Source organism: Nilaparvata lugens, chromosome 1 (genome assembly GCF_014356525.2).
Source record: "Nilaparvata lugens isolate BPH chromosome 1, ASM1435652v1, whole genome shotgun sequence".
In the NCBI taxonomy this organism is placed as follows: Eukaryota; Metazoa; Arthropoda; class Insecta; order Hemiptera; family Delphacidae; genus Nilaparvata; species Nilaparvata lugens.
This window is the reverse complement of record NC_052504.1, coordinates 4,660,495-4,686,575: the sequence shown is the minus strand read 5'-3', so window position 1 is coordinate 4,686,575 and position 26,081 is coordinate 4,660,495. Positions and strand designations below refer to the sequence as shown.

Below are 26,081 nucleotides of genomic sequence, written 5' to 3'. Positions count from 1 at the left end.
GCTGTACAGTATATTAAGAAGAAATTTCGCCACCCTCGCCTTTTGAATAGTTTCTTGGGGCAGGCGGTAGTGTTGCTTGTGGGTAGCAACACTGTGCCCCAAGAAACTAGCCAGCTCTTCTACTTGCTTTTTCGTTAAGTCACAGGCAGCTGAGCCACATTGCCAGAGCCTTGTAAGTTTGAGCGTTTTCTTCTCTTTTCAAATTCACAACCGCTGCCTCTCTTTCTTTCAGTGAGAAATCTCCCAAAACTCTCATGTCATTCGAATTCGGCAGCATTGCCCTTTTATTATACCTCACCTCATTAATACTGAGTACTGCTTTTTTTGGGAACTGCCTACTCCAGTCCGCCTTGTAAAACTCTAAGAAGCCATCCAAGTCCTTTTTTTTTCAATTCGACACCATTACGGATACAGCTCTTTCTCACAATCATGGCGCAATTTTGAATTGCTTTGCCGCTTTTATGAACAATGTTGGCTTATGGAATCGGATCGTGCTTGGATCGAATTGCCAAAGAATTTTCTTTGCTTTTAGGACTTAATCATATCCTTCGGGATGAAATATTGATTCAATTACTCCTACGTTATACCCTTTTGAGCGTGATACGTTGCGCTTTTGAGCACAACTAGAAATCTACCCAAGTCTCTCAGTTTATTCCTCACTATTTCTTTGAACTTTGGTAAATGCTCAAGTTTCTCTACCAGCTCAGCACCATACTTTAAAATTGTCTGATCAACTTCAATTTCTTTCAGTGCATCATCCTCCCTCATCCATTAAATATTCTTCTTTTCAATATTTCAATGTACTTTTGATTCTCATGAATGACAATCATGTGAGCGACATGCTTCAACCCTCTTCTGTGACGTTTGTCAATGCTCTTGTACGACCTTTCTTCTTCGCACACTTTTATATGTCTATACATGTTTTTCTTCATCAATATAACATTGCACACATCAGGGCACGGCGATAACTCTGACAATTCTACACTTCCTTTTTTTCATTGTTTTGGCATGATATGCCCACTTTTGTTTTCAACGATATCACTGAAATTGATGAAGTTGCCAGTATTTCTGAGTGTTTCAATTCTTGACTTCCTCCAAGCATCGTTTGGAGGAAGCGCGGACAATGATAACTGCACTCTCCTGCTTGTGTAGAGATATCAAAGTGCCGAGGCAGCTTGAAAACCATTTTCTTGCAATCGGGACAGCAGAAACGTTTGTCCCATCTACGTTTTGTATCACCCGCTGTGGACCATACGGTTATTTCACCTGTGTCTCCTGCCACGGGCGTCACTGTATCCAAAAGTCTATTGGAATTGTATGAAGAATCATGAGTCAATTCCTCCTCGGTGACAGTTATCGAATCGTTGTTTGATCCAACCATTTCTACAGAATGGTCTTCAATTGAAATAGGTGATGTTTCCTCATATCTTCTCGCTTCTCCTTCATTTTTCTACAAATGATCATTAATGGTTAACATTTGTTTCTCAATATTTGAGATAGTAAGGTCTACCTGGTTTCAGGTTGTACAGTAAAAAATTACGACCAGAGGATTTTTGAATAATAAATTAAAAAAGTGTAGCTCGGAAGATGTAATTGATTTGATACTGAAATCCCTTCAACCTTCGATTTCCTCAAAAATTGACTTATTCTTGAAAAACTGATATAATTGAAATACTCTCAACATTTTTTGTACAGACCACACTCAGGAGCTTCTTTGAATTTGAATTGTGCTCTCTCACGAGTGTATTGGGTCCCAAAATCATGCTCTATCATAGTCACCAGTTTGGTGTATCAAAATTCAATATTTTAGTGAGCATGGTCTCTCAGGTATCAACATTTTCAGCACTCAAAACCTTTGAAAAGTTGTTTGGATTACTTCGTACAATATAGTTCATTATTTTTAACCGCTAAGGAGGTTTATAATCATTCATAATGGTAAAGTTCGTTGAGAAATGAGAAATCTATATCTGAGTGTATTCCAATTTCCAACCCATATTTTTCTTGATTCTAGCTTTGAAGGGCTGAGAACAAGTGCTTTTGTACGAAAGGATACGATAATGTTTTTCAAAAGTTATGAGTGTTGAGGGTTTCGACCTTCAAGTTGGCCTTATATGTACTTCTCCACTGAAATTCGATACATCAATCCTAATATACTATTTTTAAGGTTGTATACATCTTTCATGTTTGAATTTTATAGAATATCCAAGCGCCAAAGGAGAAGATGGGAAAGCAAGAGAGGTCAAGGAACTGAAAAGGAGAGGTCGATCAACAAGACGAGTCCATTCCGTTGAAAATCCATCAACAAGCAACGACAACGACAAAGATAACGAAGAAACAGAAGAAAAAGAAGAAGAAGAAGAAAGAGAAAAAGATGATGATGATGATGATGATTATATTGATGATAAGGGAGGAAAAGGAGAAGAAACAGAGGAAGAAGATGATAATGAAGACGAGGGAGAAAAAGAAGAAGGAACAACTGAAACAGAGAAACATGTGATTATCAATAATGATCATTTGGAGAAAGAAGGAAGAGAAGCGAGTAGATTGGAAAAAACATCACACATTCCAATTGAAGACACAAGTGAAATAACCGTATCGTCCACAGCATGTGGTACAAAACGTAGATGGGACAAACGTTTCTGCTGTCCCTATTGCAAGAAAATGGTGTCTAAGCTGCCTCGGCACTTAATGTCCCTGCACAAGCAGGAGAGTGCAGTTAAATCATTTTCCGCGCTTCCTCCAAACGATGCCAGGAGGAAGTCAATAATTGAAACACTCAGAAATACTGGCAACTTCATCAATTTTTGTCACATCGTTGAAAACAAAAGTGGGCATATCATGCCAAAACAACGAAAAAAAGAAAGTGTTGAATTATCAGAATTATCTCCGTGCCCTGTGTGCAATGTTATACTGATGAAAAAAAACATGTATAGACATAGAAAAGTGTGCGAAGAAAAAAGGTCGTCCAAAACCATTGACAAACGTCACAGAAGAGGGTTGAAGCATTCACGGGAATCAGAGGTTACCCATTCACGGGAATCAAAGGTACATTGAAGTATTAAAAAGGAGAGTATTTAATGGGATGAGGAAGGATAATGCACTGGAAGAGATTGAAGCTAATCAGATAGTTTTGAAGTATGGGGTTGAACTGGTAGAAAAGCTTGAGCATTTACCACAGTTTAAGGAGATTGTGAGGAATAAACTGAGAGATTTGGGATGGTTTTTGGTAGTGCTGAAAAGAGAGTATCACGAGGTAGAAGGGATTGAATCTATATTCAATCCCCAAGGATATGATAAGGTCGTTAATGCGACGAAAATTCTTGGGCAATTTGATCCAAGTACGAACAGATTCGATAAGCCAACATTGGCCAAAAAAACCGGTGAAGCAATCCAAAATTGCGCCATGATTGTGAAAAAAATCTGTATCCGTAATGGTGACAATTTAAGAGAAAAGGATTTGGGTGGCTTCTTAGAGCTTTACAAGGCGGACTGGAGTAGGCAGATTTCGAACAAAGCCATACTCAGTATCAATGAGGGGAGGTACAATAAAGGAGCAATGCTGCCGAACTCGAATGACATGAGAATTCTGGGAGATTTCCTACAGAAAGAAAGAGAGGCAGCCGTTGATAATTTGAAAGAGAAGCCAACGCACAAACTTATAAGGCTCTGGTGAAAGTGGCGCTGGCCAGCATCACAATATTCAATCGTAAGAGAGCTGGAGACGCTCACAGCGTCACTATCGATTACTATGTTAACAAAACGCGTGAGCCTCCTCACCAAGGAGTGCTAGACTGCTTGACTGAGGACGAAAAGTCACTCCTCACCAAGTTTACCAGACTCGAAAGCAGGAATCTAAGATCCCCATCCTGCTCTCCGAGACTATGGTAGAGATGATAGATTTGATGATAAGTTTGAGAAATATTTGTGGGGTGAAGCCCGAGAACAAGTTCCTATTCGCGGTACCCGGCACTCCCAACTCGTATTATCGATGCTCCGATGTAATAAGGGAAATGAGAAATAGAGCTGGGACAAAATACCCGGAAAGAGTCACAACAACCTCCATGCGTAAAGAAGCAGCCACTCTCGCAGCTGCCTGTGGCTTAACGAGAGAACAAGTAGAAGAGCTGGCTAGTTTCTTGGGGCACAGTGTTGCTACCCATAAGCAACACTACCGTCTGCCCCAAGAAACGATTCAAAAGGCGAGGGTAGCGAAATTTCTTCTTAATATACAGCAAAAATCTAGTACGGCAGTTGAAGATCAAATGACAGATGGAATGATCAATGATGAAGTGCCAGAAGGGTGGATAAATGATGCTGATCGAGAAGAGATGAGTGAGATGGATACCAATCCTCCCCCAAAGAAGAGAGTGAAAGTTGAAAAAAAACCATTGGGAAACTGAAGAGCGAGAAGCTGTTTTTAAAGAATTGGGAGAATATATTCTGGTTGGGAATTTGCCTGGGAAGGCACAGATTGAAGAATGTATTGCAAAACATAAAGAAGCTTTAAAAAATAGGAATTGGAAAAACATAAAAGATTACGCTAGGAATTATATAAGAGCGAAAAATGTGAATTTAATTTGATCTGATTGATCTTCAGCCAAGAATTTCCTCTTCAAACTCATTCATAGACCATATGAATCCTTACGTTTTTTAAAAGACTAGTGTTAATCTATAATTATTTTAATAATTCATAAGAATTGGTATATAGCATTTTTGAAGGGCTACTTGATATCCAAGTGTGTTCAAAATCAAAATTGTGCTATTGTGGACAATTTCATAACTTCTTGTGACTAATATATAATGTTTTATACTCCGTTAATAGTTTTCCACGTCTAATATTAGAAAATATATCAGTATAGAACTGTATAGTTCATAAAAATTCATTTTGTAAATTTTAACAATCTGTACTCTCTGTGGTATCTCGATGTATTTTTTATGTGTATTCCAAGTGATAAATTTATCCAGTGAACCGTAATGAACAACCATATATTATATCATTTTCCTAACTGGTCATATCTATGAAGATATTTATCAATTATGTTCAAACAAGAAATACATTTTAATTTTGTTTCCCTGCATCAGTGGATTCTGTTCTTTGCTGAATAATTATGTAGAGCCACTGTAGACTGATTTTTATTCCTTTCACTTGAAATCACTTACATATACTTTCAAATAAGCTTTCAACAATTTATGCACGATAATACCAACGTTTCTTACAAGATTTGTGTTCATTTAGAAATGAGCTTATTCTTACATTATATTATTGAAAGCAGTACATCGCATTTTTGAAGGGCTGCTCAATATTCTTGAACTCTCAAGAAAGTACCATCCATTCATTTCAAAATTATCAAAACGATGCAATTTTCAAGTGTTTTTAAAAACAGAATTTCACTATTGCGAGCAATTTAAAACATATAGTAATAAATATTGTTAATGTATCATATTCCGATAACATAGCTTTTTGTAATATTTTTCACAGTTAATATTAAGGAATACATTAGTATAGAGCTGTATATATAAACATATTCAAAGAAATATATTTTGTGAATCTCGACAATCTATTTGTACTATCTGACGTATCTCGATGTATTTTGAATGTGTATTCCAAGTGATGACTATATCCAGTAAACTGTAATGAACAGCCATTTATCATTTTCTCAATTAGTCGTATCTATGTCATTTATCTATTATGTTTAAACAAAAAATGAATTTTTACTTCGCTCCCCTGCATAAGTGGATTCTGTTCCTGTTGAATTATGTAGAGCAACTGTCGATTGTTTTTATTTCTTTCATTTGAAATCGCTCACAAGCCTTCTACATTGTTTATCAACAATTATACATTTGAAATGCTAACAATTATTACAAAACTTTTGTTTATTGAGAAATATTCATTTATAAACATTATTATATATTATTCAAATTTCCATATGGTATTTTTCAAGGGCTACTCAATATTTTTTAACTTTCAAGTCAGTACCCTTCATTTACTTCAAAAATAAAATGATCATTATAATATTGAATATAATATAATGACTTGAGGTAATAAAATGAATTTTGTTGACAAAGTCTTTATTTTTTATTTCATGCTCCCAGAAACCACCCCATTCGTATTGATAATTACTAATATTGAAAGATCATAATCCTCTATTAATAATAATAATATCAAGTGACCTGACTGGCTCAGGTCTGGTGACAGAGTTTTCAGGTCGCAGCTGATCAATTTCCAGGGCCTCTGACATAACCTAACGAGCTTTTTCAGGCAGCCAGGACCTACGGCTTAATTATCATTATACCATCATCTAATAATTCAGTTTGAAGGTAGCATCCATTATTTTTTAATCAAATCAAGTTTTACTCTTGTGCCGTTAAAAATAACAATAGTGTATGCTATACTTGAACTTCTATCAATAGTTGAACAAAATGATGATGATTGTAACCCAATCAGTTGAACTGATAATTAAGCCAACAAACTTTTGTCATTTGAAATTGCATATTAATGCTTTTCGATTTCTGAGTTGAAAAATGACTATAATATTAACATTTATAATAAATTATAGACTATATATATTGCAATCATGCAGTATTTAGCAATATGCAATTATATCTATTACAATAACAATATTATTATAAATAAAAATATAAATATCAGTAACCTATTTTCAGAATTATTTTGCTACAACATGCATCGGACGTTGAAATTTCAAAATAGAAAATAATTAAAAAGGGTACTGTGATTTATATTTTTATTTATATTGAAAGTAGCCCTAGAGAAAAAAAGACAAAAATATTATTGTTATAAGAAATACACGAATGACGCATCATCAAGTCAGAACTACTGTCCGTCTGATTGACTTGAAATTATGCATGAAGATTCTCAATTTATCGAGAATGATTACAGCATAGACTTTTCCTAGTCCGTCAAGTTTTCAATTCGCCAAGCTTCCAGTCTGTTATAATTTGCTTGAGAGTGATCATATTTCTGCTTTTTAGTGGTAATTTCCCACAAATGCATGATTCAGATATTATGGGAATTACTCTATCACCGTATTACAGTCTAATTCTTTGAAATTTAATGTATCAATTATGTATAGAACGCGAAAACAATGATATAATTCGCTTTCAATTTTCAATCGACTTGAGAAATTGAAAAACGCACTGAAAACTGAATGAATAACTTCAATCAATTCTTCACAGTACAATTTGAAACCTAAATGAACGATCTGGAGATGAAATGCAATTTGAATTCGATAGTACAATATTGTTCTGTATCTACATATATCGGCCAAGTTTAAACCGTCCATTCTTGGAAAAGGTTATCAAGTATATGATTTTCACTAACACTACACTGGAAATATGAAAGTGGAAAAAAGAGTAGAAGTGAATTAGAGAAAAGGAAAATATATAATGAAAAAGGTCAACAAAGAAGTGAAAAAAGAGAATAAAAAGGTGAAGAGGAAAGGAAAAACATAAGAAGAGAGAGAACCATGAAGAGGAGTGTGATTCACTTGGATCTGTCAGTATATCCTATACGTTGAAGGATAGTTACATAGTTTAGAGACAGAAGAAGGAAACAACCGTGTTCGCTCCTCCGTGGTTTAGATGAGTGAAATAAGAAAGAGGAGGAGGTGGCGCGGAAAGAAAGTTGAAAGAGATGTATGCAGAGTTGGCTAAATCTATTTCGAATGCTATTGTCTCTTTGAATGAAAATAATAATACGAACGTTCTGTTTGAAATCAGTGATTCATCGAATTGAATATTATGGAGGGAAGACTCTGGATAAGAGAGAGAGAGAGTGTGAGAGAGTATGATAGAGAGAGAGAGTGAGTGAGATACAGTGTGAGAGAGTGAGAGAGAGTGATACAGTAATAGAAGAGAGAGCGAATGATAGAGTGAGAGAAGCCGGGAGTGTCAGAGTGAGAGAGAGGAGGGAGTAAGTGAGATAGAGGGAGTGTGTTGGAGAGAGTCAATAAGAATTGAAGAGAGGGTGTTGGACTGAGTGGAAGGTTCGAGAGAGAGAGACAGTCTGAGTGCATTCGAGAGACCAAAACGATAGAGCTCCAACAAAATAATGATAGAAATGCTGAGTTCATAGTAATAGGAGACGCTTTTGCAATATTATGTTGTTTTCTCCTCCTCCTTCTCCTCCTCCTCCTCCTCATAACATCCCTTCATCATTCTTCTCCCCTCTCATGAAAATTCTCGTCAGGTAGGCAAATAACAGTATAACCATTTAAATTCAGACACTCACTCTGATTACTCATAACACTCATATAACAATCAAAAATAATGACTCATGTGAAAATCTTCTAACATCTCAGAAAACAATCAGCATAGAAATCATCGATTATACTAATTATAAAAGGAATTGAAACAGAAACCTCTACGTTTGAAACGGTAACGTGATGCAAAACCTTTATTATAAGACAACTTATTGGTAAGTTACCCTGATATTATTCTGGAATATTATGAAAAAATCACTACAGTATCTCTCTTACAATAAATAATAGTACTGTATCTCCAAAAATATTTCTCAATCAATTAAGATGATAGGTTAGTAAGATGGAATTCTAGCTTCCCGCAAAGGTAATCCAACTAAATACTTTATATTTAATTAACAAAAATGTAGAGTTTTGAATGCATTATAAATTTTGATGGAGCTTGATTAATATATCTTCACAAATCGATCATAATTCATATTAAAACTAATCATGATAACGTAATATGAGGACTTGGGTAAGCATTTTCAATTCCAAGCCCTTAACTCAACTCAGTTATCCTTAATATACAATTAATCAAATAATCATAAATAATATTCATGATATCATTTCCAAAGGTTCTTAGCAGATCAAACTTTTGATAATAATATATTGCATAGTAGCAAAATAAGGTCTTTATTTAAATTTGTTCAACTTGAATTGAAATTCAACCTAAAAAGCATTAACCGGTACATACAATCAACTAACGAAGGTTTTTTATTATTGACTATGATAAAAGTATATTATGACTATGGTTATCCAAACTTCAAACATGAAACATTGATTTAAAGATATTTCAAAATTATTCACAATAGTAGAATATGAAGGTCTTTATTTATGCAGTTCCCTTGATCAGATCCGTAACACAATCCAATATACCTCAATTTATATAATAATTGTTAACATAAGTTGCTTCTGAGATTATATTTAAAATTTGCCATCCACATATCAGGTATCAGTATTCTAGTATAAAATATTATGGAATTACTCATTATAATAAAATATGAAGGTTTTGAAAAAATCCAACTCTGAAAGCGTAACACAAAACTATAAACCTCAGTATATTATAATTAATTAGAGAAAATTTATATAATATTTTCAGTAGAAGTGGTTTCTAAAATACTAGGCTTCAGCATTCAACAATAACTTATTACAAGGTTTTGCTGAATAACATAATAAGATGTGTTTTATTTTCAAATTTCATCCCAAGAAATGCAAACTCTGATTTTATGAGACTCCTAGAACAAAAGGAACAAAGGGAACAAAAACTATTATCATCGATCGAATAGCTTATCTCCAATTTATTTAAATCATAATATATAATTACTATGTCATGAATTTAATAGCATTAATTCCTATTACATAAGTCATAAAAATACTTCAAAACGTATAACCTGTTTTAAACTGAATTTCTATTCAAAGAATTTGATGATAATTAATATTGCAAAACGCGTGTAATAGAACTAACTATCATTATACTTCGGAAAAAACACATTCTTTCCATTTGAAAACGTTGAAATCGCAATGCTAAATTGAATGAGAAATTCAAAAATGCTGAAACAAAATTTCCTCCAATTCCAACTTCCAATAATTAATCTATCTCAAGAACCCTCATATATATCGAAAAACTCTATATAGTCCAGTCACTATATACATTGGTGCATGCAATTTATATTGTAGTTCTGATTTTTTAATATATTATTTGGGTACATAAAAGAAGTCCAGAACCAATTTCTTCATGCAAAATTTCCTTGTGCTAGATACAGAGTGGCCCAAAAACCTCGTAATTTCAGCTCATTTTCCAGTTTTCTGCTATTTCTGCCAAATCTCGTGATCGGGCAGAAAAATTTGCTGTCACCTTTTTTTTGATTACAGAATTATGAATAAAATGAGATCATTCGGAACTCTCTATCTCAAATGAGTACTGAGTTATGATTTTTCAAAAATGAGTGAAATTTGAAGAAAAAATCAATTTTGAAGAATTTTAGATTTTGATCAACAATATATTCCGATTGTTATCATTTAGATGTATAATTCAAAATCCCTCTGGGCGTAGTTTTGTGCTCTACAATCTGAGATCTGGTAGAGCGCTCTATCTCATAATAAAATAAATAAAAAGTTTATGACGGAATGATAAAATTATAATGATCGAAGAATCAAAGAAAAAATAACAATATATGGCTAAAAACCTTATAAGCAAGATGAGAAAAATAAGGAAATGAATATTAAATACTTCTAGCATGAGATTAATCTTGAGAGAGAAAAAGAGTTAATTTCATTAAAGAGAGAGAGATTGATGGATTGATTGTTTTTATTTTGTGCTAGGTCTAGACAGACCCATTACACAAAAAAACAAAATATTTTACATCAGAAATTATAAGTAGCATAAAAATAATAATAATACAGAATATAATGATATTCTGTATAATATAACACAGAAATTATATACACAATATAATTCACGCAAAAATAGAGATGTAAGACTAAATAGAATATAATTAATGCAATAACTTGGACTGTACACTGAATCAATGATAATAAAGGAAAGTGAACCTTATGTATTCAACTAAAATACACTATGGAAAGAAAATAAATCTGATGGTTTAGAATTAGGCGATAAGGACTGACCACTCATCAACTCCAAGCAAGTGTGCAATGTGCATGTAATCGTTTTTGAAGATGGGAAGATACGTGGAAAACACAATGTGACTTAGGAGAGAGAGAGAGAGAGAGAGAGAGAGAGAGAGAGAGAGAGAGAGAGAGAGAGAGAAGAGAGAGAGAAAGAGTGAGAGATCAGTAAAGTGTACGAGGGAGTGATTGATTGATTTAGTTCTTTATTCATGTGGATTACAATAATATTGTAATACTGGCTTATACACTTATATACAATCGCTTATTATACAGCAAAGTTTTAGATAAATTTACATAATATAGACCAAAATAATAATTATTGAATTGTTTAATAAAATTATGAAAAAAGTAAACAATTTGGAATTATCATAGATAATATTGTTGTGCATCTTTATAAATTGACGGAGCTTTGAACACATCAATGTCCATTCTTTGAACTCAGAATATCCTTCCCATTAACTCTCTACCAAATGAGAGAGATGGATTGATTGCTTTTTTATGCAGATAACAAAATATACTGGCTTGTACACATATATTTATATATCTATATGTACTACAACTTACATGAATATCAAAATATCTCTCTCACTCAGAGAGAGGAAGAGAGGGTAAATGAGAGAGAGAGAGAGATTGATTGATTGATTGAGTACTTTATTTATGTAGATTACAATAAACTGGCTTATACACTTATATACAATAGCTTACAATACAGCAAAATTATAGATGAATTTACATAATATAGACTAAGAAAATAATTATTGAACTGTATATGATATGAAAAAGAAATTTGTAAAAAAGTAACAAGTTTAATTTGTAAAAGTAAAAAGAGAGAGAGAGAAAGAGAGTGATTGAGAAAAAGAGAGAGATTGATTGATTGCCTTTATTAAGGGCAGAGTTGGGACCCCAGGTCCTCTCTGCCACACAACCCCCTTTACATTTTATACAAATAAATAATATGAATAACTAAATAGAGATTATTATGAAAATTAAAAAATGAACAGAAAATCAAAAGAGAGAGTGATAGGGTGAGAGAGTTAGTGTGATTATTGGCGGGAGTTGAGTCAACGGCACCAGTTTCTCATGATGAAGTATATTTGGAGAATAATAATACTGTTCTGCTTGGCGCGTTGTAGCGATATTGCGTGTGTGTAAGCAGCCATACAAAAGCGGAAAATGCTGAGGCGTTGCAACTCAACTAGAAGTAGAAAGAATGCACAGTCATGATGCAGTCTTCAAATGAAATCGTGAATCTAATATCACAAGTCATAGGTGATGAAAGTGAACTTCTGTTATTTCTAGGAGTTTTTGGAGATTTTGAAATAAATTCTGAAGCTAATTCACTCTTTGAATTGTCACTCGCAGGATCCAAATCTGGAGCCGGATGATTGTGCTGTCCGATTGTATCTAATACTTTATTTATGCCCGAATTTGTCTTCAAATTTACCGGACAGCCAATGCTGAGACATCTCCACGAGATTCTACCATCAACCATAATGCGATCCCTTTTGAAATTAAATCCATCAACCTCAATAGCACCATTCCCTCTCGTCCTCCACTAATGAAGGTGATCTAATAGTACCCGTGTTAGAAATAATAGTAGGCCTAGGCCTTATCACTTGATGAATCATAGTAATCCAGTGACTGAAGAGTTTTACAATAATATTATATATTTATTATAAACAATACCAGCAGAATATCACCAGTGTAATATCACAACGTAATCACTCTCTCTCTCTCTCCTCTCTCTCTCTCTCTCTCTCTCTCTCTCTCTCTCTCTCTCTCTTCTCTCTCTCTCTCATTTACCCTCTCATTCAATGGACATCGATATGTTCAACGAACCGTCAATTTATGTGGAGAAAAACTCAGCAACGACCTTTGCTATAGGGGGAAGTGAACTTCATTTGTAGACATCCTGACGACTGTCGAACATGTTGAAAGCTCGAATAATATATACTCATAACAACGGATATTTATCAAATTAGACTACCTATAAGAACATTAAAAAAATGTTGTGGTCCAATGAAAATCTTGATTATTTCAGCGATCTTCAATCAAACTAATTTCATAATTCACTCCCCTATTTCCTTACCAACAACCCTAATTCCCTATTTCACTCTTAGTACTTCTTTTTTTCGGATTGAAATTTTATTTTTTTTCTAGTTTTTCATACATTCCATATGTTTCTTTTTTCTTTATTATATTTCTTCTATTTTCGACTGAATCTCAAGCCACTAATTATAGCCGACTGATTACTCGTTGCCATCGCTCAAACTACTTAGTTTTGCTGGTAACGCCAATGATAATATTATAATCGATTTTTAAATGGAATATTTTAATTTTAAGTTTTTGCAATGCAATGTATTGTAGTCTATATGAAAATTTTTATATTTTTCACATTTGTAAAATTTGTTTAATGATTTTGGCAATAAATATTTGGAAAAAAATAATAATTGTTGACTGGCAATAAAATGGAACACAAAAAATTCATATTAAATATAAAGGATGAGTAAATAAAGCGAAAAGAAATGAAGACTTTAGTTTCAGTTGAATTATTTTTCTCCAATCAAAGAAGCGAACACTGTGAACTCTTTCCAATCGAAATTGCTTTTAAAGTTTAAAACTTATCTCATTTTATAAAACCGAGAATCTAGAAACTCCAACAATTATTAATTTTGTATATATGTCATTTATCACTTATTCATATGCAACAAAGCACATAATATATCCTAGACAGGGCTTAATATAGCTTGGAAGTATATTGTTTCAATAAATAAATAATATATATATATATATATATATATATATATATATATATATATATATATATAATATATATATATATATAATATATATATATTATATACTAGCAGGAACCCGTGCTTCGCAAGGATTTATTTTCAATCTTGATAATCTGAAAACTTGACGTAATGAAATCTTGAAGAATTGAAAATAGGCCTTAATTAAACAATCCTTGGTTAATTAAGAATCTAGCCTATATGCAAAATTTCAAGTTAATTGGTCCTATAGTTCAGACGTGATGATGCGGTCAAACATAACTTTCCTATCCCGTACGTGTATAAGCCAACTCTTTATTATTTTTATTATAGATATGGTTAACAACTGCAAGAGATAGGAGTGTGGAACAGAATAGTTGTGAAACTATGATAGCGCCAGAAGTGTCTCAAACACAATAGTAGGTACTACATGAACTTTTTGAAAGTGATTTGTAAACAAAATGTTAAAACAACAGAACTGAAAGTTTTCAACCTTATCATTCTACCTCCATTTAGAGAGGCTTTTGTTTGAGCCGAATGATATCTTCTATCTATATATATATATATATATATATATATTATATATATATATATATATATATATATATCTGTGTGTTTGTTCCCTATGACTTGAAAAATACTTGACATAACGGCATGAAACTTTGGGAATATGTTGAGTGAATATTGGGGATGATTTCTGACCAGAAATTTTAATAGGGTGGCTAATAATGCTTATTTATTAATCCATTTTACAGACCTATGTTTTCGAAATTGTCGGCCTAGCGGCTTTCGAAGAACGGAAAGATGATCATGATTCAAGATCATTTTGGGATAATAGGCCTATGATTTAGCATTAAGTTACAGCTGTGATAAACACGTCACCCTATGATAAATTGTATAGGCTACAGACTGGTATTACAACGGTAGTTTGGAGTTAAAGTGTAGTTGATTGATACCAGCTGTAGATAATGGTTCCTTAGAAGACCTATACAAATAATTATCACTCCCCTATCAATTAGTAACCGGAAAATGTTGGAAAAAAATTATTCACCTCATGGAAGAGAGTTGTTCATATTGCATTCATAAATGGCAGAATAATTTACATTTTTTTTTCAAATTTAGCTCAGCTTATATTCATCCTAAAATGGAAGATGGAAAGAATATGTAATTCTGTTTGATTCATTGTACATCGCATACTTCCTGGACCATCTATTGACAATCAACAACTATGAAAACATTGAATTCATCTTTGAAACACTGATTTAACCTATATATTTTTTTTAATTCAACACTTTACTGATAGATATTTCTACCAATTGATTGAGAAGAATATGTTTTGGGAATAATGAATGCTGCATGACTAAGCACATAGGAAGTCCGTATTCAGGTGTAAATGGAAATATTGATTGTCAGATACATTACATGATTCACCAAATAACGTAAAGTGTGACATGAGATACATTGACTTTTTGGCGGTACGAAGTTCACCAGGTAAGCTAGTTGTAAATAAAGCTTTATTATTAATAGTCAACGCTGAAAAAAGACAGGCTGAATCACCAGGAATACTATAAATTCTATGAAGGACCATCAAGCCATTAATTTTGAGTAATTCAATCACTTCCATTATGGACACTGAATACATTACCTATGGACAATCAATACGTATGAAATTTATTAGCTACAAAATAAAAAACTTTGATTGAAGTGACCCCGACTACTACAATATGAATAACCATTTAGATCAAATATAAGAAATTACTCATATCTCACATCAACTCGTACTTTTTGTTCACAAAATATTAACACAAAAATATAATTTACATTGAATGAACTCACGGCTAGTACCGTACTCAAGTTTGTCTTTTTCTGGCCGTGCTACAAATAAATTTAGGTTTATGTTTGACATCTCATTTTTGTAATCTTGTTGTCTATTGAGAAATTTTTCAATGTGATCTTTGTTTCCAATAAAATTTGAATTTGAAAAAAGAATTATGAACAAACTCCTAACCAAAGAAAATCTCTGTGCTCTGTTCTAATCGGAATGTAACAATGGAACAAACACGTGGCAAGCTAGCGCTTTCAATCCACAGAAAATTAAATTCGATCAGCTGATTGATAAAATTATTTTAAGCTTTCCAATGATTACAACAAATGTTAGAATATCATGTGTCAATTATCTCAGTTCCATATGGAATTCACCTTACCATGTTCATAACCTTACTAAATAGGATCCTTTTTCATCCTTTGAAACCCTTAGAGGCAAAATATCTCAAATTCCGTTCTTAGTGCGCGTCTAGCTTGTTTGAAGAATATTTGTGCAGAGTGTTAAGTCTGTAGGCCGATTAGTTTGAGCTGTAGTGTGATTTTACATGAAAATTTTCAAAAAATGCCCTCTCCTGGACCCCTATCTGCTCCTGGTCGGATTTTTTCTGCATAGATCTAATTTTTTTTCGTAGCTGAACAAAAAAGTTCCTCATGACTTTGCTGTGCAATTAGCGGTAAAAAAGTACAACATTTTTTGGGGGCCCCAGCTCCCTCAGGGGGGCAAATTCCTGAAAATCCTTTCTTAGTAAATGTTTTGAGGCTATCATGAACAATTGTGCAAAATTTCAAGTTTGTAGGCTCAGTAGTTTGGACTGTGGTGTGATTTCAGTCTGTCGGGGCTTAGCGTTTTATAGATATAGAGATTTATATATATATATCTCATAATGCTGAATTTCATTGTAGAGCTCCCGAAAATTTCTGAGATGGAAACTTACAAAATTGGAAGTCACTTCCTAGTTCGGTGATGAAACCAGAAGCCCACACGATGTATATCAAGCTAGTAGGAATGATTCTAATAACGTTGGTAAAATCCAACAAAATCTGAAGATTAGTCACATGCTTCATTCATTTTTTATAATGACAAAATATAATGAAATTAGGTGTTGAGCAGCAAATAGATTACACTACTCAGAGTAAAATTAGCTAAATAAAAAATAAGATTGAAATCAATTAGATTTCTCATTAATATCACAATGCCAAACCGATGAAGTTACTTAAGTCACTTAAAGTACTCGTATGTAGTCGTCATTCTCTCATCATCAACCTTCTCATTACCCACTCAAAAGTTCAGAGCTCATTTGAGCAACAGAAAAAAGGAATCGCAAGAACTCACATCAATTTTTTTTTTTAAGAAGCGGTCTCAAAGAGACAAATGACTGGAAAAGTATCTCGTTTTTGTTCCAATACTTGTTAACTTTTCTACTGGATAGAAAGATATGGATCACAGTCTCCAGGTTTTTGATATGGAGCACAAATACGGATTGATTTGGAAGTTTAATTTAGTAACTGTACTCCTTTACATTACTCTTCTCTGGAGTATGCACTGTGGAAGCTCATAAGGGTGTGGGTTTCTCATGATATGCCTCTTAGCTTGATATACACACTTCTGCTCCTTTCAATTCAGCATTTTAACTGTGTCAATATTTCAAGAGAATTTTTATGAAGGGTGATTTGAAAATGTTAATCCTGAAAGCAAATATGTTGGTACCTCCATTTTAAATCAAGAGCTTATAAATTTATAGGTCATAGATTCATTGATGTTGTATTGCTTTTTAAATAATGAATATCTTGAAAACGGAGATATTATTACATTGGAATGAGAGAATATGCGTGATTATATTATTTTAATAGAGATTCATTTCTATGTAACTGAACACAATGTGGGCATTAGCACAACCGTGAGCCAACAATACTGTAAAAATCAAGCTAAGAGGACTGTCTTTAGTTGAATTATACACACGGAGTGTATGTCGCGCGGCGACGGTAACGCTATCTGTTAGATTCAAAGGGGATCATTTATACACACGGATACACTCCATACAAACTCTGTACAGTAGAAGCGAGGACGTAGAACCGAGGACCTGGCCGCAGGTCCTCGCTTCTGCCCAGGTCCTCGCTTTTACCGTACAGAGTGTGTAAAAGGTCCTCGCTTCTGTGCTTTACAAACCCACACACACACACACACACACACCACAACACACACACCCACACACACACACCACACACACACACACACACACACACACACACACACACACACACACACACACACACACACCACACACCCACACACACACCACACACACACACACCACACACAAACCACACACACCACACACACACACACACACACCACACACACACACACACACACCACACCACACACCACACACACACACACACACACACACACACACACACATACAGACCATACCCAAAACCAGTTTTTTGGACTCAGGGGACCTTAAAACGTATAGAAATTTAGAAATTGGGGTACCTTAATTTTTTTCGGAAAGCAATACTTTCCTTACCTATGTAATAGGGCAAGGAAAGTAATAATTCAGACAAATAATCTTGTAAATTGCCAGCTTTAGCATACAATTGGTACCCAATGCATACCATGCAGCCGCTCTTCCAACTTTAAATTCCTTGGAGGCCAAAATACGATCTTCCGACTACTTTTGAGAATTGGAAAAATTATTTCAATTATTTCTGAGAAACTTTCTAGCTTTCACCACCTACTTATCTTTTGAAACAAAAAAGTTTCTAGCATGTTGAAAATTTCATGTTTTCTGATCCAAATGTCTCGACATTGACGAACATAATCATTAATTAAAAAATAACTATAAGTCGGATAAAAATGATTCAGACACCAATAGAAAGGACACATCCTACCTGTTAATTTGTTTATAGAATATATGAATGATCTAACCTCATACATCCCTTATAAAACTGTTCTCTATGCAGACGACACAACGCTTCTGTGTTCAAATAAGTCTTCTGAAATAAATAAAATTATCACAACATTTATGACCAACCGAGCCAATATTTGGTTCTCTGCAAATAAGCTTATGGTGAACGAGAGCAAAACAGAATCTATATTGTTTGGTTTGAGTAGAAATTGTGAAAAAAGATCAGTAAAACTACTAGGGATTAACCTTGATTCCAAACTCACTTGGAGTACCCACACTGAAGCTCTTTGCAGTCGCCTATCCAGAGTAATATTTTTATTGAAGAGGTTGAAATTGTATACTAGTGCTGGTTTAACGTTGATGGCATATTTTGCTCTTTTCCACTCTCATTTACAGTATGGCACCCTATTGTGGGGCAATGCAAGTGGTGCCAGTGACGTATTTTGTGTCAGAAAAGAGCTCTGCGAACCATTTTTAATCTTGGTAGAATGGATTCCTGCAGGCCATTCTTTAAAAGAAACGGCATATTGACTCTGCCCTGTATATTTATGCTGCAAGCTCTGACATTTGTCAAAGATAATCTGAGGCAATTCGATCTAAGATGCGATGTACATCAGCACTTTACAAGAGAGCGTAAACAAATAAATACCGGACGGGTACGACTTTCCAAAACACAAAATATGTATGTATATATCGGTATAAAATTATTTAATAAACTGCCTGAAAGTATCCGTGATAAAAACTCTAGATCGTTCAGGTACGCAATTTCCAACTATTCAAAATAGGGCTTTTTATTCGATTGAGGAGATGTTGGCAGCTGATATTTCATGTTAAATTTGACCTCTATTATAATATTGTTATTGCCAATTAGAAATATGACTGTATAAACTGTGAAGATACTAAGTACGCGGGACTGTTGGCTGTGATAGTATTTCTCTGTTTTGAGTACCTACGTGAAATGTATGTATAATGTATATGTTTACCTGATGACTTTGTCAATACATCTATTTGTTCACGGCAATAAAAACATTTTGAATTTGAATTTGAATTTGAATTTCTTCGGATGGAGGGCCAAGTGTCAACTTATTTACACAAACTATAAGTAAAAGTAAGTTTCTAAAGAAAAAAAAACGAATATCCACTACTTGGTAAATAGTATGCTGAACTTGAAAAATGTCCTACATTAAAATAACACTATAAGAGGTTGTTTGCTGACGATGTGATTTTGGTCGCTGGAAGTGCTGGGGAGATGACGGAAATGTTGAATGAATTGATAGAGGCCAGTGAAAGGATGGGCCTTCAATTGAATGCGAGCAAAACGAGAGTGATGACAAATTTCAACAAGGAGGAAGTATTGTGGCATGTGGCAATATAGAATAGGTTGAGAGTATGAATATTTAGGACAGCTTCTATATTTTGATAACCGAACTGAGAAGGAGGTAAAAAATGAATAAAAAAGGATGGAGAAAATATTGGTCATTGAGAAAAATATTCAAAGGTGACTTCTCAAACAGCTTGAAATCAGAAGTCTTGAGGAAATGCACATATACCCGACAATTTTATATGGCGCACAGACCTGGTCGTAACATCGCAGCTAGATAGGAGACTCGAGACTACCCAGACGAAAATGTCGAGGAGCATACTTGGTCTACGGTTGAATCAGCAAGTCAGAAACACCCAGATTCTGCAACAGGTGTGAATTGAATATCTTCGAAAGGAAGCGCATCTCGTCAAATGGAAATGGCAGGACACGTGGCGAGGATGGCACCAGAACGCTGGGCAAAGATCTGCACTGAATGGATTCCGCGCGACAGAAGAAGAACGAGAGGACGCCAAGCCATTAAATGGAGGGACGAGATCGCTCAGCGTGTAGGAGATATGTGGCCGACAACAGCCAGGGATCGGAGAAGGTGGCAAACAATCATGGACAATTCGTAAATGTATTGTAAATTTTGTTATTTCTAGATGTTTTTCAGTAACTGCCAACCAAATATCACCTCAATTGAGAGGCTTTTGTTCATTTCATGAATGTCAATAAAGCTATTATTATTATTATTATCCTGTTTGAGGATTTGCTTGACCACTCTCTTCCCCTGGGCTCCGACCCCCAAAGGAGAGTGACAAGCGATTTTACCAGAGTGATTGCTCCACATGTCCATGTGGTGAACAATCATACTGGGTCCGTTACCATTAAATCGTTTGCCCTGAGTAGACGTAATGAACCAAGGATGACAGCCTTCTGCATTTGACCTGCTAGTGCAGTAGCAGCTCTCTCAGCTCCAGCCTGAATGGTTTTAAGGTTGACCAAAAACGAGGGTCTCATGCCACCCAAAACTCTTATAATCAACACCACCATTCTATTGTTATTATTATTATTACTTATTATTATTATTATTTTTATTATTTTCATTTTTCATCACATTACTATGTGAGTTTTTCATCAAAATCGGTCTATGACAAGACTTTGATGAATTATTCTGCTGCTTGGTTTAAGAATGCCCTACCATTGATACAGTGTGAGCATCACTGCCTTCTGCATCAAGTAGATCTTGTTTCTCAAGGCACCCAGATGACTTAGGTTTGCAGTCACTTTTTTCCCCCTCAATCCAACTGCAGATATTATGACTGGTACGATTTCACTTTCTCTTGATGCCAGATATCCTTTATCTCAGCTGCCAGGGGGATACTTGGTAATCTTTTCACTGTAGTAGTGTTCCATGTTATGGCAGCATGGAATGCCCACATCTATTAAGACTGTATCCTGGTCAGCTTATTCATCAGGATTAAATCTGGCCTGTTATGTGGAATCGTTCTGTCAGTCAGCACAGATCTGTCCCAATACAGCTTGTGGTTATTGTTCTCTAGGATTGAAGTTGGAGCATGTTGATAGTAAGGAGATTTCTCGACAATCAACTTATGCCTCATGCCAGGTCTGGTGCAGTATGCCAGCAACATCATTATGCCTCTTGAGGTATTCAGTGCCTACCATTGACTGGCAGGAAGATACAATGTGCTGTACTGTCTCTGATGCCATACCACAGCGTCTACAAAGGTCATCGTTCAAGGTAGCTTCAATCGTTTCAATCAGTAGCTTCAATTCTTACTATGCCTACTATTATATATTTTTTGTAATTTTTGGTGGCTATCACTTGGTCTTGTATAGCCACCATGAAGCCTTTTGTTCCAATGAACAAGTCACCATGCTTTAGCCAGGCATTCGATTGATCTGCATCCATATCAGGCTTTCCTAATGCAATGCATGCCTCCCATGCAACTTTTCCTCCTCCAATGCTCCAGGGCCTCGCTTTCATTGCTACTTTGGGCAGCATTAATGTTTCGCTCTGATAAGTTGAGAGGGGTGTATTTCTTGTCTGCTTCTCTGACTATTTATAAATATGCTCTTGCTTTGTGAAAAAGTAGTTCTCATACTATGCATCTGTCTGTCACACAACCACTTGAAGACTAGCAGCCCCCGCCAACCTTTATGCCTGGGGAGTATCAGTCTCTCAATTGCAGCTTTGGGGTGATGTTCTGAATTTTGTGAGAAGGACTCTTGTTGATCTCTTGAGCTCCTCAATATCAGTCTGAGTCCAGCTGATCACTCCAAATGTATAAATCAAGAGAGGCACCAATAAGTATTTATGGCTTTAATCAGGTTTTCCATTGAAGTGAGATTTAAGCAGACCTCTGTTGAGATATGCATTCCTCATTTTCTGCTTCATTTCTCTCTGATCTATCTGCTCAGACTAACCAAACCCCAAGTATTTGTAGGTGTCGTCTGGCCCCATTGCTCCAAAAGCAATTATTATCATTAGATGAAGTATCACTATTTAATATAGAAGGATACAATATGTATTTTAAGTTAAGGGTTCAACAGAAAGGAGGAGGTATATCATTTTATGTTGATAAAAATTTAGACTTTACTTTAATGAATTATTCTACTCTTTCTTATGAGTGTATTGAAGGAGTTTTGAAATGAACTGCGGTAAAAGTTTCAATCTCATATTTGTGTAGGCCTCCTAATAACAGTATTCTCCAGTCTCTAGAGGAATTGAAAGTGCAATTAAATGTGCAAAGAAACGGGAATCCTGTTATGTTGGGGGTGACATAAATATTGATATAGAAAAATTTATCTTACAATAGTAAGTAGATCATATGAGAACTTATTATGTGAACATGGTTTTTTCAAATGCATTTTATAGGGATCATTTTGTCAGGGCTTGTTTAGACCATTTCTATGTTTAAGGTGTCCATGAAATATATTGTCTGGTGTAGTTCAAACTCGTATATCTGATCACTTTATGATAGCCATGTAGCTTTTGGGAAGTTATGTTTCCGCTGAAGATATTGCTTGAAATGAACTCAATCAATTAATGAAAATCAAGTTAAAATAAAACTGTTAACATTGATTTTCAGGTTTTTCAGTCTATAGATAATCCAACTACCATTTATAATGAAATAACCAAAATATTCAACGGAATTTACATGAACAGCTCAAGTATTACACTTCAATTTTAATGATTTTTGAAGACATGTCTCTAAATTCAAGAAAGTCTGGATGAATAGGGATTGTTAAATTGTATAAATAGCGTGATATGCTCTTCAAAATGGAAACGAACAACCTCAAATATTGATAGGATTGAATATAATAGATATAGGAATTGGTTGAATTTAAAAATAAATAAAGAAAAACAATTCTATTTCAAGCGTAGATTCGAAAGTCATAGGAGTAATATGAGAAAAATATGGGGGTTTGTTAATGGCCTGTTGGGAACCGTTGGGAGTAAGTCGATAGAAAATATATTATGAAGCATATGTCTCATATAAAAACACAAGAATAGTAAATGAGTTCGCTCCGAGTTTCTATTTTAATGTTCAAGATATTATTCATTCTTGCGGATTTAAATTTTTGTTAGGTGATGTAGAAGATATCTCTATCAATTGTAGTTTTCTATTTACCTTTAGTACAGCGTAATTTGTGAGTAGAGAACTGGCAAAAATTGATAGAAATAAATCACCTGGTTTTGATAATATAAGGTTAAAAGATATTTTTCTTGAAGATGACATGGTTTCATTTTTACAATTGCTTATAAATGAATTATCAAATCCCAAAGTATATCTGACCTTATGAAAGTTTCTGTTGTCCGACCCATCCATAAAATGGTGAATTCTCTAATTTTAAGATTTAAGGCCAATTGCCATATTAGCAATATTTGAAAAAATTTTTTGAAAAATATATTGCCGAGAGGATGAATTTATTCCTGCATAAGCATAATATCATCAATGATTTTCATATGGTTTTATGAAAGGGTTAGGTAAAATAAATTGTTGTCAAATTTTCTAATTATATATCATGGTAACTTGAAGGATAATGTTCATAACCTTTGTCTTTTTATAGATTTTCAACGCATTCGACACTATAGATCATAAATTTTATTACAAAAGCTATCTAGTGTTGTTATAAGAGGACTGTACTCAGGTTATTTGAAAGTTATCTGGAGAATAGAAATTTGTTGTTAAAATTGGAACTATTTAAGTCAAGGGAGGACTTCAAATGTGGGAATGCTCAAGGATCAGTCCTGGGACCTTTGGTGTTTTTACTTTACACAAATGAACTTACCTAGATATTTGATTCACTGTAAGATTTCTATGTTTGCAGATGATATTTTTGTTGATTTCCTCTCATAAATCGTTAGATGTGGCCGAAACCCGGTTACACATGATACCAATACGTAGCTAAATGGTCTCATAATAACATTGTCTAAATATAAATTTACCAAAACCAAGGTGCTACATATAACCTCATCCTACATGAAAAGAATTAGGGAACCCAAAATTAAGCACCATTGCTGTGAATGTCTCCAACTGCAGGAGCAAGATATTTTCATATGTACAAGAGATTGTCAGTTTATATCGAATTGTATAATTATAAGTATTTAGGAGTGACCGTTGACAGTCATTTTCGTTGGGATATCCATATAAAAAAATTTTTGTAATAGACTCAACAGGTATTGGCCAAAATGTATTATATTAAAGATTTAATACCTAATAAAGTGAAGAGGATGATGTATATAGCCTTGGGAGAGTCTGTTATGAGATATGGATTGCAAGGGTGGGGATTTGCTAGCAATGTTTATCTTAGGAGAATATCTTCGGTACAGAGGAAGATTTTACGTTTGGTCAGCAATTCTCAGGGAGATATTTTCATATGAGAACCTCCTGAATAGATGCAAGGTTTTGAATATAAAAGGTATATTTCTGTTTACTTTGATTTTAGTAAATTACTTCTGCAAAAAATATTTAGTTATGAAAGTTAATCGATATGATTTAAGGAATGAGAGGTATGTTGTACCATTTACTTCGAATAATTTAGCCAGAAACACCTTAATCTACATTGTACCAAGAACTTTCAATGATTTACCCGATAATTGTGCTGAGTTTGTTAATATGCGCCTGTTGAAAAGAAATTTAAAGATTTGGTTGAATAATTACACTTTAGATGTAACATAATGTAACTCATTATTAATGTATTGAATTGTTGTAATTCATTCTGTTCTATTTTTGTATGTAAGTTCAGGTTGACTATATATTATAACACTCTTTAGATTTTTGAGAGCTGAGCCAACAATTCATTAATTAATATCATGATAATTTTAACTGTTAAGTAAATTCTGTAAGTACGGTAATTTTGACAGTGTAATAAACTGATAAGTGAATTTGACTGTCAAGTAAAAATAAAGTTCACTGATATATGTATAATTATATTTGAATTTACATGTTTTGTATAATAGTACCTTGTCAAGCAGCCTTTTTGAGGTTCGCCTAAGGTAGCTTATTTATTCAATAAACGTTTTTTCTATTCTATTCTATTCTATTATTATTATTATTATTATTATTATTATTATTATTATAAGAGGTGTACCACAGCCCAGAGGCGACCGTTTTCTTCGCTGACTGAGCATCAGCACACTGAATGTCAGTGCCAATGGGGCAAATACATCAGAATAATGCAAATTGAATTCACATAGGAATATCCCAATACTTTTAAAGGATAGAGAACTCAAATAAAAATGTCTGGTACACCCCAGTGGTATATTAGAAGGTTATAATGATGTCCCCGGTCTATGCTCTCTGTGCCTTCAATATAATGTTTCTATTTATAACCAGAACCATGATTGATGGGTTTGATGATGAAGAAATTGATGCATAATTTGCTGTAAACAATCGAAATCTATCTTGTATGGAGATAATACATTACAGTGGACCGCTTTCAATAAGAAGCAGAAATTTTGTTATGTATGTGGGTGGTATTAATAAAAATAATATTACCTCTGCAGGAGCCACTTCAATTTCTTCCCTTATTTCTTTGCAATAAACACATCCCACGTTCTTACCTAAAAAATATGACTTTCATAATAATTTATAATAAATTTTGAATAAGCATGTGCAGTTTTGTTGAATTGAAGTCGAATGTCAAATTACTCTAATATTTTAGTATTCTAGGTTATATACTCGTATTTTTGAGTTATAGGCTGAATCATGAAAATCATTTAATAAACAGAATATTTAAAGACTGTTTTTAAAACTGAATAAGAACAGCCCACCGACTTCTCTAGCAATTAGTTACATAATAATAGATACTTTATTCAATGTATTTCATGCTGTTATCTTATCTATAAAAAACT

At 34.0% G+C, this 26,081-nt stretch overlaps 1 protein-coding gene across 1 annotated transcript; it reads left to right on the top strand.

Annotated features, from left to right (window-relative positions):
* Positions 1-3,846: 3,846 nt before the first annotated feature.
* LOC120351385 lies at positions 3,847-5,100 on the top strand. The gene has a single exon (XM_039428426.1). It carries the CDS (start codon positions 3,882-3,884, stop codon positions 4,398-4,400), a length of 519 nt encoding a protein of 172 aa, XP_039284360.1. The 5' UTR covers positions 3,847-3,881; the 3' UTR covers positions 4,401-5,100.
* Positions 5,101-26,081: the final 20,981 nt, after the last annotated feature.